At 42.5% G+C, this 19,664-nt stretch overlaps 1 protein-coding gene across 5 annotated transcripts in view; it reads right to left on the bottom strand.

Moving 5' to 3' along the window:
* The window catches only part of LOC137372300 (partitioning defective 3 homolog B-like), a 1,025,472-nt gene extending 1,012,563 nt beyond the window's left edge, over positions 1 to 12,909 (bottom strand). For 3 of the 5 annotated variants that reach the window (XR_010975414.1, XM_068036098.1, XM_068036100.1), the window contains exon 1: positions 11,889 to 12,908. Coding sequence is in view for 4 of the 5 variants with exons in the window: in XM_068036098.1 (XP_067892199.1) it covers positions 11,889 to 12,008 (120 nt within the window). In the remaining variant the exon portion in view is untranslated. Of the gene's footprint in view, positions 1 to 11,888 lie in introns of all 5 variants that reach the window. The other 2 variants (XM_068036099.1, XM_068036101.1) reach the window with 1 other exon arrangement.
* Positions 12,910 to 19,664: the final 6,755 nt, after the last annotated feature.

Genomic DNA, 19,664 nt, shown 5'->3' with positions numbered 1-19,664 from the left:
GGGAACTAAATGTAATATCTCCAAATTTGCAGATGACACAAAACTGGGTGGGAGGATGAGTTGTGAAGAGGATGCAGAGAGGCTTCAGGGTGATTTGGACAAGTTGAGTGAGTGGGCAAATGCATGGTAGATGCAGTATAATATGAATAAATGTGAGGTTATCCACTTTGGTAGCAAAAACAGGAAGGCAGATTATCTGAACGGCTATAAACTGAGAGAGGGGAATATGCAGCGAGACCTGGGTGTTCTCGTACACCAGTCGCTGAAGGTGAGCATGCAGGTGCAACAGGCGGTAAAAAAGGCAAATGGTATGTTGGCCTTCATAGCGAGAGGATTCGAATACAGGAGCAGGGATGTCTTGCTGCAATTATACAGGGCTTTGGTGAGGCCACACCTGGAATACTGTGTGCAGTTTTGGTCTTCTTATCTGAGAAAGGATGTTCTTGCTATAGAGGGAATGCAGCGAAGGTTTACCAGATTGATTCCTGGGATGGTGGGAGTGATGTATGAGGAGAGATTGAGTTGGTTAGGATTATATTCGACGGAGTTCAGAAGAGTGAGGGGGGATCTCATAGAAACCTATAACATTCTAACAGGACTTGACAGGGTAGATGCAGGAAGGATGTTCCCAATGGTGGGGGAGTCCAGAACCAGGGGTCATAGTCTATGGGGTAAACCTTTCAGGACTGAGATGAGGAGAAATTTCTTCACCCAGAGAGTGGTGAGCCCGTGGAATTCGCTACTACGGAAAGCATTTGAGGCCAAAACATTGTATGTTTTCAAGAAGGAGTTAGATATAGCTCGTGGGTCTAAAGGGATCAAAGGGTATAGGGCGAAAGCGGGAACAGGCTACTGAGGTGGATGATCAGCCATGATCATAATGAATGGCGGAGCAGGCTCAAAGGGTCGAACGGCCTACTCCCGCTCCTATTTTCTATGTTTCTATGTTTCTATGGTTAATAATAGCTTCTAACATTTCCCTCTGACAGATGTTAAGCTAACTGGCCTGTAGTTTCCTGCTTTCTGTCTCCCTCCCTTTCTGAATAAAGGAGTTACATTGGCTATTTTCCAATCTAATGGAAACTTCCCCGAATCTAGGGAATTTTGAAAAATTAAAACCAACGCATCAACTATCTCACCAGCCACTGCTTTTAAGACACTTGGATGAAGTCCATCAGGACCCGGGGACTTGTCAGCCCACAGCTTCAAATATTTGCTCACTATACTTCTTTGGTGATTGTAAATTTCTTGAGTTCCTCCCTCCCTTCCATTTCCTGATTTACAACTATTTAAGGGTGTTACTTGTATCCTCTATGGTGAAGACCGATGCAAAATACCTGTTCAATTCATCTGCCATCTCCTTATTTTCCAATATTAATTTCCCAGACTCACTTTCTATAGGACTAACGCTCACTTTGTTAACTGGTCGTATCATCTTTAGTTCCCCAGTGAGGTACATGTTCCACTCCGTTTTCATTCAAATGCAACTTATTTTGAAAATAAAACACCTTTTTATAAAAAAGCAACCCTGCGCCTCTGAACTAATTGTTTTACAGAACAAAATTGACAGTCAGTAGAATTAAAATCAACTGGTCCACAAGAATCTAATGGGCTGAGAGTTTGAACTCAAGAGATGAGCGGTGGGGTTCCTGATGACCCCGTGGGTAAAATATCTGTTCAATGTGTTCTCTTTGTTCAGGTTCTCTAGTCATTTCATAGATGTACCTAGAAATTGCAACATGGAAACAGTCATTCAACCAAATTAGTCTATGTTGGTGTTTATCTTGCACATGAACAGTATTCCTAATCTCATGTGGCTGCTCAATTCTCATATCCATTTATTCCTCTTTCCTTCAACTACCTATTCAATCTCTTAAAAGCTGACATGGTTTTATATAGGTGTTGACAAGATATGCCTCAGGTAGAGTGCATTACTAATTATTGGACAAGTGGGCTAGCCTGTGTTATACGAACCAAATACAGCGCAACAATTTGAGTCAGCTATCTCCCATAATATGAACCAACTCTAGAAAGCTCAAACTATAAAATCCTGGTGGGAAAATGGCACTCTCTCCAGACCATCTGGTCCAAACAGAATGCAATCTCATGTAGTTTTAGGGGCAATATTTATCCCTCAACCATGATCACTAAAGCAGATGATCTGGTCACTATCACATTACCATTTATGGGAATATGCTGTATGCAAATTGGCTGTCACGTAGCCAACGCCATAATTTCACAAAAGCACTCCATTGGCTGTAAAAGTGCTTTAGGACATCCTGGGGTTGAGCTATATAAATGCAAGTTCCCTCTTTCTTTACATATACAAATATGTTTAATTTATGAACAGATACACAAACCTCTGAGGGGAAATTATTCTCCGTAAAACATTCTTTCCTGTCCACTTATTACCTTTACCCTTGGGCAACCAACTGGTCAAAAGTTCCAGTCACATGAGTTGGAATCGTATGGAAGTAGAAATAGCAGTCCTGTAACCTGCTCAAAATTCACCATCATTTATTGCGTAATCTGTAGCTCTGCAAGTTTAAGAGTTACAATGTGTCAACACAAGCAAAGAAATAATTTATTATCTACATGATGATACTTTAAAAAGATGGAAGGTTTAATGCCTTCAATGTGGAAAATATTCCAAGGGGCTTCATCGAAGCATACTCGGGTAACAATTCATCGTCACTGGATCAAAATCCTGGAACTCCCTACCTAACAGCATTACGGGAGCACCTCCACCACATGGACTGCAGCAGTTCAAAGCAGCCCATCACCACCTTCTCTAAAGCGACTAGATATGGCCAATAAATACCTGCCTTGCCAGCAACACTCACATTCCAAGAATTAATATATATTTTTAAAATTGATACCATTTTACTCTGTGAGTTTATCATTGAAGAGCTGTTTGCTTGTGCTGCTTAACAGCAACGCAAGATCTGGCTGTAGACATTTATTTAAGCATTCAGCCCATGAGTTGCAGGTTGTATAAAATTCTTAGCTGTCCATGTTTTTAAACTCAATAAGCAGGCAGTGCTGTTTTGTAGTCCACTGCAGTTCAGCCCTGTTCTGCATTTACACTCATTCAGACTCAAGCCTGGCTTTGTGCGCCTGTCAAACCAGTATCTTCATTTGCATGAGAATCGCGTGTGCAAATGGGCCAACCTACCTTTTCAATGGAATAAAAACAAAGCATACAAGCAGAGAAAGTGTTGCCACGTGCAGCTCACTGATGCAAAACCTCACTAGCGACTTCCAGTCAGAGGTAAAATATGTAGGCACAATTTGGATATGGATTTCCCAAGCAAATGCAAATGCAGTTTTACTTTCAAAGTCAGCATGAATAGAATCAACCTCTGACAACTTAGCAAAGTGGAGAAGACACTAACAAGACCAGGTAACTATGTAGTGCAACAACAAAACAACTTGTATTTATATAGTGCCTTCGATGTAGTAAAACAACCCCAGGTACTTCATAGGAATGTTATTAGACAAAATCTAACACCAAGCTACTTAAGGATATATTAGGACACAAGGCCAAAAATAAGTTACAAAGATAGGGAGGGGAGGGGCGAGTCCATGAAATGATCTGAACAACATAGATGAGAATTTTAAATTTGAGGCACTGATGGATCAGGAGCCAATATAGATCAGCGAACACAGGGGTAATGGGTGAACAGGACTTGGGGTGAGTTAGGATACAAGGAGAGAGTTTTGGGTGACCTCAAGTTTACGGATGATGAATGGTGGGAGGGCGGACAGGAGAGCATTAAATCTTTCAAATTGGATAATTAAAGTCCAGGAAAGCATATTTGTTCCTAATGTAAATCCATTCCTGTGCAGTAATTTACATGCAACTTTTGGCAGCATTTGTATCCATCCTCACTAGCATAAACAGGTGATCATTATACTTCCAAACAACTTTGAAGACATTGTTGTGAATTCAGTAATTTTTTCCACTGTCCTTCATTACAGAGTAAAGACTCTGCATGACTTACTAGAAACTGAACACGAGCAAAAGATTTTCATCAACCTGGTAATAAAAAGTCAGGTAAAAGCTGTCCCTGAAAGTTCAGTTTATCCACTGATTCACACTGGCCAGAAGGTCCCACATGCACTTACAGCTGGGATAATGAAAAACAATCAATAGAGGCAACCATGGCTGATCTGTCCCTCTCAAATCAGAGAGAGCGCTAAGGCCAATTACAGCATCCCCTTTGCTACTCTGGTTGAGATCAGCTAATTGTGCAGACAACAGCACCCAGGTTCAATCTCATCAGAAAGCCCAGCAACATTTTCGGGAGGTTCACACATGAACAGTGACCCTTGAGCAAGATAATGAGAGCAACCAGCATTTGTGCAGCCATCCCCCAGCCAGGACCAATCATCAAGTTTCAAGGATGATGGACAGGAGAGAAAATTGGCAGAGAAAGCTTGAGAAAAATATATGTCAGACAAATATTTCCTGCCAGGGTCCGCTAATTAGATCAAGAATCCTAACAGTCAATAACCACAGCTCCTGGCCTGAACAGGCAACATTCCTGCTGCCCACAATAACGTATTCATTTGGTCGCATCCAACATCAGGTTAGACCACAGTCCCTCAGTTATTTCAAGAGCAGAATTTCTCAAGAACGTAAAACAATGTTGATTGTCAAATATTTTCTCTTGCATAATAACACAACATTTAAGAAAAAACAATCTTCAAAACTAGATTTGAAGAGATCCCACTACGGAAAATCACTTTCCCATTGTTACTGCCAACACTCACTTTTTCGCCTGAAAAGACACTATCCTTTCTGATCGTTACGACATTGCTGCATATGGAGCCTTGCTGTGTGCAAATTGGCTGCCTCATTTCTTCTATTACAACAGTTGCTACGCTTCCAAAAGTACTTCATTAGCTGTAAAGCTCTTTGCTTAAGTTCTTAAATCTTGCCTTCAACTTCTGATTTGCAAAGCCTAAATTAATACTGCTGATGCCTTGCTGGCTCATACCCATCTCTGCAACCCAAGTGGTTGCAAACAGATGAATTCTCAGTTTAACACCCAAACTTTCACCTGCGCAATAATGGTGTGCACTGCAACAGACCGCAATCTCCTGAGGCTTGGGAGACAGTCATGAAAATGAACAGCTTCCACTAATGACCACAATTCAATATCCAACGACTGGTTTAGGATGATTCATTGACAAATTCTATTATTAATAGTACAAGGTATTCAAGGGTTTTGTCTGCTTTGGGATCATACGACTCAATTCATTTGTTTTTCATATTCAGCAATAACTTACATTTACATAACACCTTTAAAGTGGTAGACATTTCACAGAAGCATGATCAAACAGTATTTGACATCACGCCACGTAAGGAGATATTAAGACAGGTGACAACGTAAGCTTTAAGGAGTGTCTTAAAGAAAGAGAGAAGGTAGATGAGGCAAAGAGGTTTGGGGGTGGGGGTGTGCTTATGGCCTAGTCAGCTGAAGACACAGCTGCCAATGGTGGAATAATGGAAATCAGGGATGGGCAAGAAGCCAGAGTCGGAGGAACACAGAGATCTTGGAGGGGTGTAGGGCCGGAAAAGGTTATAAACATAGATGGGGTGAGGTCATGGAGGGATTGAAAACAAGAATGAGAATTTAAAAATTGAGGCGTTACCATGTATTCTTATCCATATTATGGAAAGTGGCTGGTGTTCCCAAAATTGTTTAACATGAACAAGTAAATCAAGTTTCATTTTATCACATGGGATTCCAGGATTTTTCCCAATGATTTGGGGATTCTATTCTGCAATTTGGAGTTTTTCCAAACACAGATTCAAATTCCCTGCTGCAATCATGAAAAAAAAACCGACTAATGCTGTAAGAAACATATATGATATATAGGAATATAAATACACACAATTGGTTATATATCTATACACATTATTGTAATTGAGCAACTACTTGAGTGAAAAGAAAAAGTTGTTTTTCTGTTTGAACCCTATAAATGCTAAACAATCATACAAAATCCAGACATTTGGAAAAATGACCAAGTTTACCTAAAAAAAAGTTTCACATTATTTATCTAGCACGTTTCACAACCTCAAGATGTCCCAAACCACTTCACAGTTCATGAAGTACTTTTGAAGTGTTATAATGTACGAAATGTGACAGCCAATTTATGCACAGCAAGGTCCAACAAACAGCAATGAAATAAATGACCATCTATTTTAGATGTTGGTTGAAGGATAAATATTGCCCAAGACACTGGGACGAATTCCCCTACTCTTCTTAAAAATAGCGCCATGGGATCTTTTATATCCACCAGAGAGGGCAGAGTGGGCCTCAGTTTAACGTCCCATCCGAAAGATGGCACCTGCGATCACGACAGCACTCTTTCAGTGCTGCACTGGAGCATCAGCCAAGATTTCGAGGTCAAACCTTTAGAGTGGGATTTGAGCCCATAACTTTCTGACTCAGAGCCAAGAACACAAGAAATAGGAGCAGCACCAGACCACACATCCCATCAAGCTTGCCCTGCCATTCAATATGATTATGGCTGATCTTTGGCCTCAACTCCACTTTCCCGCCCACTCCCCATATCCCTCGATTCCCTGAGAGACCAATAATCTGTCTATCCCAGCCTTAAATATATTCAACAATGGAGCATCCACAACCCGCAGGGGTAGAGAATTCCAAAGATTTGCAACTCTTTGAGAGAAAAAAATTTCTCCTCATCTCAATCCTAAATGATCGTCCCCCTATCCTGAGACTGTGCCCCCGTGTTTTACATTCCCCAGTGAGCAGAAACAACTTCTCAGTGTCTAACCGATCAAGCCCCTTCAGAATCCTGTATGTTTCAATGAGATTGCCTTTCATTCTTCTAAATGCCAGAGAATATAGGCCCAATTTACTCCGCCTTTCATCATAGGGCAATCCTCTCAACCCAGGGGCCAATCTAATAAACCTTCACTGTACTGCCTCCAATGCAAGTATATCCTTTCTTAAATATGGGAGCTCAAAACTGCACACAGTATTCCAAGTGCAGTCTCACCAAAGCCCTGTACAATTGTAGCAAGACTTCTTTATTCTTGTACTTCAATGTCCTTACAATAAAGGCCAACATGCCATTTGCCTTCCTAATTGCTTGCTGTACCTGCATGCTAACTTTCTGTGCTCCTTACATGAGCACACCTGAGTCTCTCTGATAATCAACATTTCTAAGTTTAATACCTTTTAAAAAATAATCAGCTCTTCCATTTTTATGACCAAAGTGAATAACCTCACACTTCTCCACATTATACTCCATCTGTCACCTTGTTGCCCACTCACTTAACCTGTTGATATATATCTCTTTGTAGCCTCTCTGTGTCCTCCTCACAGCATGCATTTCCACCTACCTTTGTATCATCAGAAAACTTAGATAATGTTATTCTCATTGCCTTGTCTAAGTAATTAAGAAAGATTGTATATAGCTGAGGCCCCAGCACTGATCCTTGTGGCACACCTAGTCACAGCCTGCCAACTTGAAAATGTTCCACTAGGCCTACTTTTCGATTCCTGTCCCATAACCAATCCTCTAACCATGCTAATATATTACCCCCAACTCCATGAGTCCTTATCTTGCTATTAACCTTTTGTATGGCACCTTATCAAACACCTTTTGGAAATCCAGGTACACTACATCCCCTTTATGTACCCTACTAGTTACATCCTCAAAAAATTCGAATAAATCTGTCAAACACAACTTTCCTTTCAAAAAAGCCACATTAATTTCGCTTGATCATGCGATGATTTTCTAATTGCATCCTTAATAATAGATTCCAGCACTTTCCCGACAACTGATGTCAGGCTAACTGGGCTGTAGTCCCATTTTCTCTCTTCCTTTTTTCTTGAATAGCTGTGTTGCATTTGCTAACTTCCAATCTGCTGGAGCTGTTCCAGAATCTAGGGAATTTTGGAAAATCATAACCAGTGCATCCATTACCTCTGCAGCGATCTCATTTAGAATCCTAGGATGTAGGCCATCAGGACCTGGGGATTTGTCAGATTTTAGTCTCTCAAGTTTCTCTAATACTTTTTTCTCTCCTGTCATGCAGCCCCCCCCCATCTGCCCCCACCCACCCCCCAACCGCCCCCACCCACCCCCCAACCAAGACTGAGGCACATATTATTTCGCCACATGAACATTAAAACTTAAAATTGTGTCTGGGAAGAAAAGAGGGCCTATCACAAGGAATTGCCAAGCACCTGACTGGAAAGACATTTGCATGCCAGGAGTGTTGGAACTGTTGCTTCCCCAATACACAGAAGAAGTGGTCAGACCAATTTGGTCACATGACTAAATGACTGTTGCAGTTTTTTGAATTTGAACTTGCTGAGAGAAAGAACTCAGAAAGCTATTTGCTCCTGGACTGGAAAAGACCTCTCTCCTGTCTGCTCTCATCTCGTTCTTACCAGCTTCGGAAACTACTGAAGACACATAAACTCAATGAGAGAAAAGTCTCCTATGCGAACAAGGTTTAAGAAGAATACAACAAAAAGTAAGAGCTGTCTACAATCAAAGACTCTACGGCGAACTGGAAACACAGAAACAGTAACAAGAAACCCCCTTCAGAGACTGCCTCAAACCTCTCTATATTTTTCTTCTGCTCTTTTCTGTCCCTATTTGCATGTATTGTTTGTGCACGCTAGCATGGGCGCGTTGTATATCTGTAGGCGTTAGCCGAATTAGAGCTTAAGTAAGTTTAATAAATTTCACTTTTCTTCTTTAAACCTAAGAAAACCTGGTGTGCTCATTTCTTTGCCTTATAATCGGAAAGTGGTGAACAAGGATTCACCAAGGGGGCAGCTTTAAACACAGTGTGTTTAAAAATCAAACCCTGTTACAATAAGACCAGGTGAAGATAGTAAAAGACCCCTGGACACCTTTCTCACCTAGTCATAACACTACTGATATTAACTACCTTAACTTCTTCACTCTTTTTAGCCCCTAAGTTACCCTCTATTTCTGGTGTGACGGAAATCACACCTGCCAAAGGGAAACATATTAATTTTGTCATATGGGACACTGCTTGAAACTTTTTTATTGGACATTGCAAATAACTTGTTTGAAAAAACAGAACTGAGTGGCTGAAAATATGGTCACACATTTGCATTCTGAAACGATGGGCTGGCCAAGAAACATGAATGGAGAGACAATGGGGGTGCTCCTTGATTCAATTAACAAGATTGTTCTGGGCAATTGTGATCAACATCCTCGGACAGTGTAAGAGCCAGAACTCCACTCCACCGCCCAAGCACCACCCCCACCCCATCATGTGGGTCTGGAAAACTTTGAAATCCAACAACTCTCCAAGAAGCTGCTGTTTCAAACAAAGAGATGGCCACATGACCTACCTGCTGGCCAGACAGGGGCTCTTTGAATTGTGCCTCACAGAAAGGAAAAAGACAGCAAATGGATTGGCAGAAGAAAAGTCTTGTTCTCTCTCTGTCTCTCTCTCTCTAGCAAAGTCCCAGGGAACCCATGGTGGCAGCTTAGACTTCAAGACTACAGACAAAGCCCCTCTTCAGCCTTCTGGTACCAGAGAAACAAGTCTGAAATTGTGCATGTGGCCCCAGCGAGGACTCCCAGACCTTAACTTCAATCAAGGACATTACATCAAAGACCCAAAGGACAGTACTTGTATTCCATTTATTGCCAACTCTACTTAAACCAACTCCCCGCCCCCATTCTTTCTTCCCCTCTGTATCGATTTGTGTGTGTACCTCGCGTATGCATGTGAGCGTGGTTGTGTCATGTAATTTAGTAATTTTAATCGGGTTGGAGTGATAAGGCTAATAAACTTACATTTTTCTTGTTTAAAGCGAAGAAAACCTGTCTGATTGGTTGATTTGCAATTGTAATGAGAGTGCAGTGAGCAAGGGCTCACTGTGGTGGTAAGCTAAAATCACTGTGTTTTAGAAGATAAACCCTGTTACAGCCGAACCAGAGAAGGGGTAAGAGAGAAGCCTGAGACCCCTTCCTCACCTGGTTGTAACACTGGTATGCAACTTGTGTCTTCTTTTGTGAAGACAGACACAAAATATTTCTTCAACGTCTCTTCCATTTCCTCATTCCCCATGATAATTTATCATGTCTCTCCTTCTAAGGGACCAATGTTTATTTTAACTACTCTCTTCCTGTTTCTATACTTGTAAAAACTCTTACAATCTGTTTTTATATTACTGGCTAGTTTACTCTTGTATCCTATTTTTTCCCTGTTTTATCAACTTTTTGGTGGCCCTTTGCTGGTTTCTAAAACACTCCCAATCCTCAGACTTGCTACTATTCTTTCCAACATTCTTCTAATCGAATACCATCCTTACCTTCCTGAGCAAGCCATGGATGAATATTTCTTGCTAAGTTTTTATTTTTCAATGGAATGTAGTTTTGTTGAACATTTTGAATTGTTTTTTTTAAAGTTTCCCTGTTTATTTGCTGTCATACCTTTTAGTCTACTTAGCCAATCAACCTCAGCCAGCTCTCTCTTCATTCCTATGTAATTGGCTTTGTTTAAGTTTAAGATTCTTGTTTGTGATTGAAGTATGTCACTTTCAAACTGAACATGGAATTCAATTGTATTACGATCACTATTTCCCAGTGTTTCTTTTACTATGCGATTACTAAATAATCCTGCCTCATTACACAATACTAGATCCAAAATAGCTTTATCACTAGTTGGTTCCACACCATATTGTTCTAGGATACTGTCACAAAAACATTCCACAAAGCATCAAAGTTAGTAACATTTTAAAGAGAGATGAGTAAGACAGCCCCCATCTGGTTTTACATATATATTTAGGGGCTCCTAGTCCAAACGTCAAGTCCAAAACCATCAGGGGAAGGCATGCCTGATGACACTTACTTGGGCAACATATCAGAATCCAGCCAGTAACCATGGAACAAGATGGGATTATATTGAATGCTATGATAAAATTCATTTTAGTCCTTAATCCTCATAGCATGCAGAAGTAAATATGGGGACAAATTCATATGAACAAAGGTATCCAGGTAACATTTAGAAGATGCTACACAGTGCAAATCAAAAGCTGAATCAATCCATTCTAAAAATGGTAGAAAATCACACTATTTTCAGCTATAAATATTTACAATGTAAGTTAATGTAATCTACTTTAAAAAAATAAAGTAGTATTGTGAGACTGACACCAAGAAACAATCCAATCCGTGTTAGGAATGGCTGCATAGTTTTTGAAAGTTTAAAAATATGACCTGTATATGTCCAAAACTTTTGGAAAAAAGACTGTTGAAAAAATTTACAGTCTCTGTACAAAGTAGTTGAGGGGAATAATATAGGTCCACTTAAGAGGAAGTATATGAGGTAGAAAGAAATAAAGGTTATGGTGATAGAGTTAAGCGAGATACCAGAGAAAGTTCACATGGAGAATAAACACAGACATAGATTAGCTCAGCCTGCATCTTTGCTGTAAATATTACATAAATATATGAATCTTAGTGTCTATTAATCTCTGTTCACAGGACCGCCAGGTTGGATGGCAACCTGTCAACAGGTGAACATTCACTCTTCCCTAAAATAAAAACAAAATACTGCAGATGCTGGAAATCTGAATTCTCCCTCTGCCCTATCAAACACCTTCCCCTTTGTTCTCTCCCCCACTCCCCTCCTATTGCTTAAAGCCTAATTCTTTTCTAACCTTTGCCAGTTCTGATGAAAGGTCACAGACCGAAAACGTTAACTTTGCTTCTCTCTACACGGATGCTGCCAGACCTGCTGAGTATTTCCGGCACTTTTTGTTTTGATTCACTGTCCCCAGTTTATTTCAGTTTAGGAGCAGTGATGTGAATGGGGAAGGGAAGTGATGTTGTGATGTCCATCTTCTTACCTTGGCGGTGTTTTTGCAATACCTCTGCACGGCTTGCTGAATGAGCTGCTGGACGCTGATGGTCCCGTCTCCACAAGGCACGACGATCCCGGTGCGGCCGAAATGCACCGTCACTTTCATAGTGACAGTGGCGTTGATGAGCACAGGTGAGTCTCCCCGCGCGGTGCAGGTGAGCCCCTCCGCGCGCTCGGGATGAGCACAGACAAGTGAGTCGCTCTGGCGGGGGCAGCACACCTGGGCGCGGGCAATGTTTCTCACTAACCGCAATTAAATCCTCCACATAGGCACCATCCCCACTGAGGGGGAAACAGGTGTAAGTAGCTCAGGTGAAACTACAAACAGTATTTATTTTTTGAAAAGTGGAAATGATGCTTTAGATAGATTATTTTAAATCGACTTTCTTGCCACTCATTTGTTTCCAGAACGTCTGTGAATGAGGTAAATCCACTTTGCCAAAAAAAAGTTTCCAATCCGAACTGAAATGTCCTGATAGTTGAGATGTTTAGTTGTTACTATTATTGATGCGGTTGCTTTCCGCTCCCCACTACAGGTGCAGTTTGAACAGGCAGCCCACTCACTGTCTTCTCAGTCTCCACATACGGCCGGAAGGAGCAGACTTCCTTTCCCAGGTGAAACAAGGCGGGAGAGTCGGAACAAGATCTGCACCGGAAAATGGGAAAACTTTCTCTGGCTGGCTTCAAATACCTAGCAAGATCCAACGCAGCTCGGTGTCCCTTCTATTTTGCACACACACAGTACGGTAGGAGAAGCTGTACCTTGCTTTCCGGCACTACAGCCTTTCTCCCTTCCTTGATTGTTTTGCTCCCTGCTAGTGACTCCTTTTCCTATTTTTCCATCCTTCTCTCGCAAGAGTTTCGATCCCAAAAAAACGCCGTTGCGTCGGATTTATCGTCGGTGGATCTCCCTCACCTGGAGAAAACCTGACAAAGTTTTTCTGTCTCTTTTTCCCCCCCACCCCCTAACTCCTCCGCCAAGATACTTTCACCAAACTTTTCCCCCTCTCGTAGCCGCAGCGGCGGCAGAGACACCAGGCCTCGATCTCTCTCTGCTCTCTGAAGTTAACCCTCTCCTCGCCAGAGCTCTCCCTAACTTTGCAGCTCTGCCGGCCCAACCAGAATCACTGCTCAAACTCTCACCCTCGTAATTTGCAAATCAAAGTGTTGGCGCTAATGTTACAAAATGTGCAGAAACGGCGAAATATAATTCAAAGAGAGGAAGAACCGTGCATTTATTTTTAATAGCAACATATATTTTCAGCATTGTGGTAGCCTAGTTACAAGACACGAGGATAATCAGTATCTACTAGTGAGTTAGATTATTAGCGAAAGAACCATAGGGGAGATGAGATTCATTCTTCCTCACGCAAAGTTATGCACGACCTGCAAAGGAAGCAGATATCTTAGTAACTTTTGAAGGCGGAAAGAGCAGGGTTATGGGCTGAATTGAATTGCTCATAGAGCTGGCACAGATAGGATGGGCTGAATGGCCGTTCTCTGTGCTGTATAATTTTATTGTATTAAAAATAGCTAGCACCTGAAAGTGATTATACAGCATAAATCTGATCGAAAGGTTCTGATAATGTCATAAACCTTAAAAGTGCAACTTAAAAATTAGATTACTCCCTATATCACTTCAGGGAATGTTTCTTTCTGTTTCCTTCTCTTCTTTGTAATAATAGAGCAGTGTTGTTTCCCAATAGCAGGCTGAATTCCTGTAATCTTGCCGTGACTATCTTACAAATCAATGCTCAAAAATAGATACATCATTGGGAGAGTAAGTGATGCAATAAAAATACTTTTATTTTAGGGTTGAGGAGGGAATTAAATACTTAAATTCAATTTGTTAATTTTGTATACCAACTTAATGCTTCGGTAAGTTTACACAAAATCCGACCAATCCACTATTCTGTGCAAAACCCTCCTATCCTGCGGAAAAGACTTGCATTTATATACTGCCTCTTTGACCATGGAATGGCTGTGAAAATGCTTTGTAACGTAGGAAATGTGGGAGCTAGATTGTGCACTGCAAGCTCCCAATGTGATCATGAAGAGATAATCTGTTTCAGTGATGTTGGTTGAGGGGGAAATGTTGGCCAGGACCCTGGGGAGAACTGTCCTGCTATTCCTGTCCTGGTGATGCTGACTTGTATTAGAGTACAGTGCCTTGAGCAAAGGCACGCCACCCATACCTCACTGAAAGCACCCGTTCGTCTTGACTGAACCAAGCCAGTGAGTGTCAGCAGGCTATTCAACAACGTGGGCATCACAACAGAAAAAAAACACACAAAACCATGTCCTGCATGCAGGTGAGCTGCTTTCAAAACAATATGACTAAACAATGATCAGGAGCAGGAAAACTGTAGCCCAGGAGAACATCAATTGATTGTTGTACTGTCATTATTGACCCTAGTTTAAACTGCATGCATGCCAAACAGTGGAAGCAATCCCACAACCAATGGATCAAATCTAAGGTCTGCAGTCCTGCCACATCCAGTCGTGAATGGTGGTGGACAATTAAACAATGAACAGGAGAAAGAGGCTCCAAATATCCCAATCTTCAGTGATGGGGGAGCCCAGCACATCAGTGCAAAAGACAAGGCTGAAGCATTTGCAACCATCTTCAGCCAGAAGTGCCGAGTGGATAATCCATCTCGGCCTCCTCCTGAAGTCCCCAGCATCATAGATGCCAGTCTTCAGCCAATTCGATTCACTCCACGTGATATCAAGAAATGGCTGAAAGCACTGGATACTGCAAAGGCTATTCACCCTGTCAACATTCCAGCAATAGTACTGAAGACTTATGATCCAGAACTAGGCATACCCCTAGCCAAGCTGTTCCAGTACAGCTACAACACTGGCATCAACAGACAATGTGGAAAATTGCCCAGGTATGTCCTGTACACAAAAAGCCATCAAATCCAACCTGACCAATTACTACCCCATCGGTCTATTTTCAATCATGAGCAAAGTGATGGAAGGTGTCGTCAACCAGTGGCACTTACTCAGCAATAACCTGCTCACTGACGCTAAGTTTGGATTCTGCCAGGGTCACTTAGCTCCTGACCTCATTACAGGCTTGATCCAAATGTGGACAAAAGAGCGGAACACGAGATGAGGTGAAAGTGACTACCCTCGACACCAAAGCAGCTTTTGACCGAGTGTGGCATCAAGCAGCCCTAGCAAAACTGAAGTCATTGGGAATGAGGGGGAAAACTCTACACTGGTTGAAGTCATATCTAGCACAAAGGAAGATGGTTGTGGTTGTTGGAGGTCAATCATCTCAGGATATCACTGCAGGAGTTCCTCAGGGTAGTGTCCTAGGCCCAACCATCTTCAGCTGCTTCATCAATGACCTTTCCTCCATCATAAGGTCAGAAGTGGGGATGTTCGCTGATTGCACAATGGTCAGCACCATTCGCGACGACTCATACTGAAGCAGTCCATGTCCATATGCATCAAGAGCTGAATTACATTCAGGCTTGGGCTGATGGGTTGCAAGTTCCATTCATGTCACACAAGTGCCAGGCAATGACCGTCTCCAACAAGAGAGAATCCAACCATCTCCCCTTGACATTCAGTGGCATTACCATCACTGAATTCCCCACCATCAACATCCTGGGGGTCACCATTGGCCAGAAATGGAACTGAATCAGCCACATAAGTACTGTGGCTACAAGAGCAGGTCAGAGACTGAGAATTCTATGGTGAGTAACTCACCTCCCGACTCCCCAAAGCCTTTTTACTATCTACAAGGCACGTAAGGAGTGTGATGGAATACTCCTCTATATGCCTGGATGAGTGCAGCTCACGAAGCTCGACACCATCCAGGACAATGCAGTTCACTTGTTTGGCATCCCATCCACCACCTTTAACATTCACTCACTCCACCACCAACACACAGTGGCAGCTGTGTGTACCATCTACAAAATACACTGCAGAAACTCACCAAGGCTTCTTCGATAGCACCTTACAAACCCGCGACCTCTACCACCTAGAAGGACAAGGGCAGCGTATGCATGGGAACACCACCATCTGCAAGCTTCCCTTGAAGCCACACACCATCCTGACTTGGGAATATATTGCCGTTCCTTCACTGTCGTTGGATCAAAATCCTGGAACTCCCTTCCTAACAGCACTGTGGGTGTACTTAAACCACATGGACTGCAGCGGTTCACCACCGCCTTCTCAAAGGCAATTAGGGATAGGCAATAAATGGTAGCCTAGCCAGTGATGCCCACATCCTGTGAAAGAATAAAACAAAATGGGGTAATGCATCACAAACTGGAAATTGAAACTGAGGCCTTCTGCCTGCCATGGCTCAGTTGGTAACCCTCTCTTGCCTGAGTCAGAAGGTTATAAGTTCAAGACCCACTCCAAAGACTTGAGTACAATATCCAATCTGCAGTAGTGAGGGAGTGCTGCACTGTCAGAGGTGCCGTCTTTCAAATGAAATGTTAAACTGAAGGCCAGGGCCCATCTGTCGTCTCAGGAGAACTTAAAAGATTCCCTGGCACTATTTCGAAGAAAAGCAAGGGAATTCTTCCCTGTGTCCTGCCCTTAGCTAACATCAGAAACAGATTATATGATCTTTATCGCATTGCTATTTTTGGATCTTTGCTGTGCACAAATTGGCTGTCGTGTTTGCCACATTACACAAAGGACTAAGTTTCGAAAGCATTTAATTGGTTGTAAAGCGCTTTGGAATGTCTTGAGATCATGTAAGGCACTGTATAAATGAGAGTTCTATTTTCTCAGCTCCAACCACACTGCATTTACCCACTGAGGCATTTTCTTGCCCATTTTGTGAAATCAGCTTTCCATACAGAAGCCAAAGATTAGTAGCTCAATGTGGTCTTTGCATGATAATATTCTAGATAAATAATAGGTTTGTTTTTCCTGATAAGTTCATGGACTTTAAAATCCATTTTACACCCAAACAGATAGTTTTAACCAGCCCACAATTTCCTGCAATCTGCTGATTCTTGAGTGTCGGGAGATTTGTTTGTGTGATAATTTCAGCTGCATGTAGAGATAAAACCACAGAGCATATTTGTTTCTCTGAAAAGATGACCATGCTATCCGTAAATACTGCAAAGAACATATTGAACAACTCTTCAACCTTGAATCCACAGTGGCAGCTGATACTCTACAGGCTGTTGTCCAGTGGGCCCTGTGGTGGAATCCATGGGTGAACCACCATCAGCAGGAGAGCTGCAACAAGCAACCAAATAGATTAAAAACAACAAAGCTTGCAGCCCCAATGGTATCCTAGCTGAGGTCTTCAAAGCCAGAAGCCTTCTGCTCACATCGAGACGCCATGCACTCATCCTATTGATCTTGGAGGAAAAACAACCCCTGCGCTCCCACCCCCCCCCCCCCCCACCACCCCCTTCAGCAATCCACAATTGTACCGATCTTGAAGGGAGATAGATCATGCTTTCGAAACTATTGAGGTATTTCCCTCTTGTCCATAACACGGAAAATCAGACACTCATTCTCCTGAATTGCCTACATCCTGTGACTAAGGAAATCCTCCCAGAGAGACAGTGTGGTTTTTGGCCTTCCAGAGGAACCTCCAACAAATCCAAGAGAAGTGTCGAACAACATCCGAAACTCTTCATTGCATTCGTTGACCTGACATTTGACTCAGTAAACCGTGGGGCTATGTTGTTTGTGCTCAAAGATTTGTATGTCCAAGAAACCTCATCACAATCCTGAAATTGCTTCATGACGACATGATTGCAACTGCCTTGAGACAGACACCTTCTAAATCCATACTGGAGTCAAAGCAAGGCTGAGAGAGCCCGCATACTATTCACAATCTAACTGACGGGCCTACTCACCTGTTCAAAGACCAACTGCCCTCTGGTGTCAGTATTAAATACAGTATTAAATATAAATGGAAAGCTGTTTAATCTCGGTCGCCTCCATGGCAAAACTAAACTGACCACCATCGATATAAGTGATCTACAGTTTGTAGATGACTGCAGTGTTATTGCACACTCTGCATCAGATTTGCAAGCCGGTCTTGATCTCTTCAATACTGCATACAAGAAGCAAGAAACTCAGTTTGTCCTTGAATGTTACCAAAACGAAACTTGTATTTCAACTCACACCTGGTCAGCCAAATTTTCTACCTCCCATAAATGTTGGAGACTCTCTGGAATATGTTGAGCACTTCTCATACCTTGTCAGTTACCTCTCTTAAAAGGCTACCATTGATGAGGCGATCCAATACCTGATCAGCTGAGCCAGTTCAGCCTTCCGCAAATCACAGCATCAAGTGTTTGACAACAACGACCTCCGCAAATCACAGCATCAAGTGTTTGACACCAAAGACCTCCGCAAATCAACTGAAGTCTTAGTGTACAGAGCAGTACTACATAAAAGGCTGGTTAACAAAACTGAGGCTCATGGAATAGGAAGGTCAGTGTCGAACTGGCTAAAAAATTCGCTTAAGGACATAAAACAGTGAGTCGTGGTAAATGGTTGTTTTTCAGAGTGAAGGATGGTAGACAGTGGTGTTTGTCATAGACTTGTATTATTTTTTCTCCTCGGGTTAAAAAACACTGTGCCTTTAAGATTGTTTTTTTAAAAAAAAACAGTGCACCTTTAAGGGAGAGAAGATTCTTTAGACATAGGTTCATCTTCATAGTGTTTTAAGATTGCTTTTTTAAATAAATAATTAATTTATTGTTGTCTAAGTTACCTGGTTTGATCTGCTTCATTCTGGGGATACTAGAGTGTTTAATTTGGCTGTGTTTACCGATTTGGTGAAAGCTTAATATGCTGCGACCTGTGGAGTGACGGGACTGAATTAACAGTGTGTTGCTCCTGCCGCGGTCGTAACATGTTCTCCAAGGGTCAGAGCTAGGACCACTTTTTTATTATTGTTAGATAATGACTCGCATCATGAAATAGAGTAGAATTGCAAAACTTGGAGTGTCAAACAGATGTTATGAACTGCCGACAACAGGACATAGGCTAGCAGAATGGCAGGCAAGAGGCAGGTGAAATTTAATATGGACAAGTATCAGGCGATGCATTTTGGCAGAAGGGATAGGGTAAGGCAACACAGCCATAACAGTGCATTTCTAAAGAGTGTGCAGGAGCAGAGGGACCTGGGAGTGCTTGTGCATTGATCTTTGAAGGTGGCAGGACATATTGAGAGAATGGTTAGCACAGCATATGGATCTTGGGCTTCATAAATAGAGGTATAGAGGACATTCTCTCACATTCCCTCTCTCTCTCACATTCCCTCTCTCTCTCACATTCCCTCGCTCTCTCACATTCCCTCGCTCTCTCACATTCCCTCGCTCTCTCACATTCCCTCGCTCTCTCACATTCCCTCGCTCTCTCACATTCCCTCGCTCTCTCACATTCCCTCGCTCTCTCACATTCCCTCGCTCTCTCACACTCCCTCGCTCTCTCACACTCCCTCGCTCTCTCACACCCTCGCTCTCTCACACCCTCGCTCTCTCACACTCCCTCGCTCTCTCACACTCCCTCGCTCTCTCACACTCCCTCGCTCTCTCACACTCCCTCGCTCTCTCACATTCCCTCGCTCTCTCACATTCCCTCGCTCTCTCACATTCCCTCTCCCTCTCATTCCCTCTCCCTCTCATTCCCTCTCCCTCTCATTCCCTCTCCCTCTCATTCCCTCTCCCTCTCATTCCCTCTCCCTCTCATTCCCTCTCCCTCTCATTCCCTCTCCCTCTCATTCCCTCTCCCTCTCATTCCCTCTCCCTCTCATTCC

The sequence above is a fragment of the Heterodontus francisci genome, chromosome 7 (assembly GCF_036365525.1).
Source record: "Heterodontus francisci isolate sHetFra1 chromosome 7, sHetFra1.hap1, whole genome shotgun sequence".
Classification (NCBI taxonomy): domain Eukaryota; kingdom Metazoa; phylum Chordata; class Chondrichthyes; order Heterodontiformes; family Heterodontidae; genus Heterodontus; species Heterodontus francisci.
Note: the sequence above shows the minus strand (reverse complement) of the source record. Positions and strands in the feature narration are given on the sequence as shown.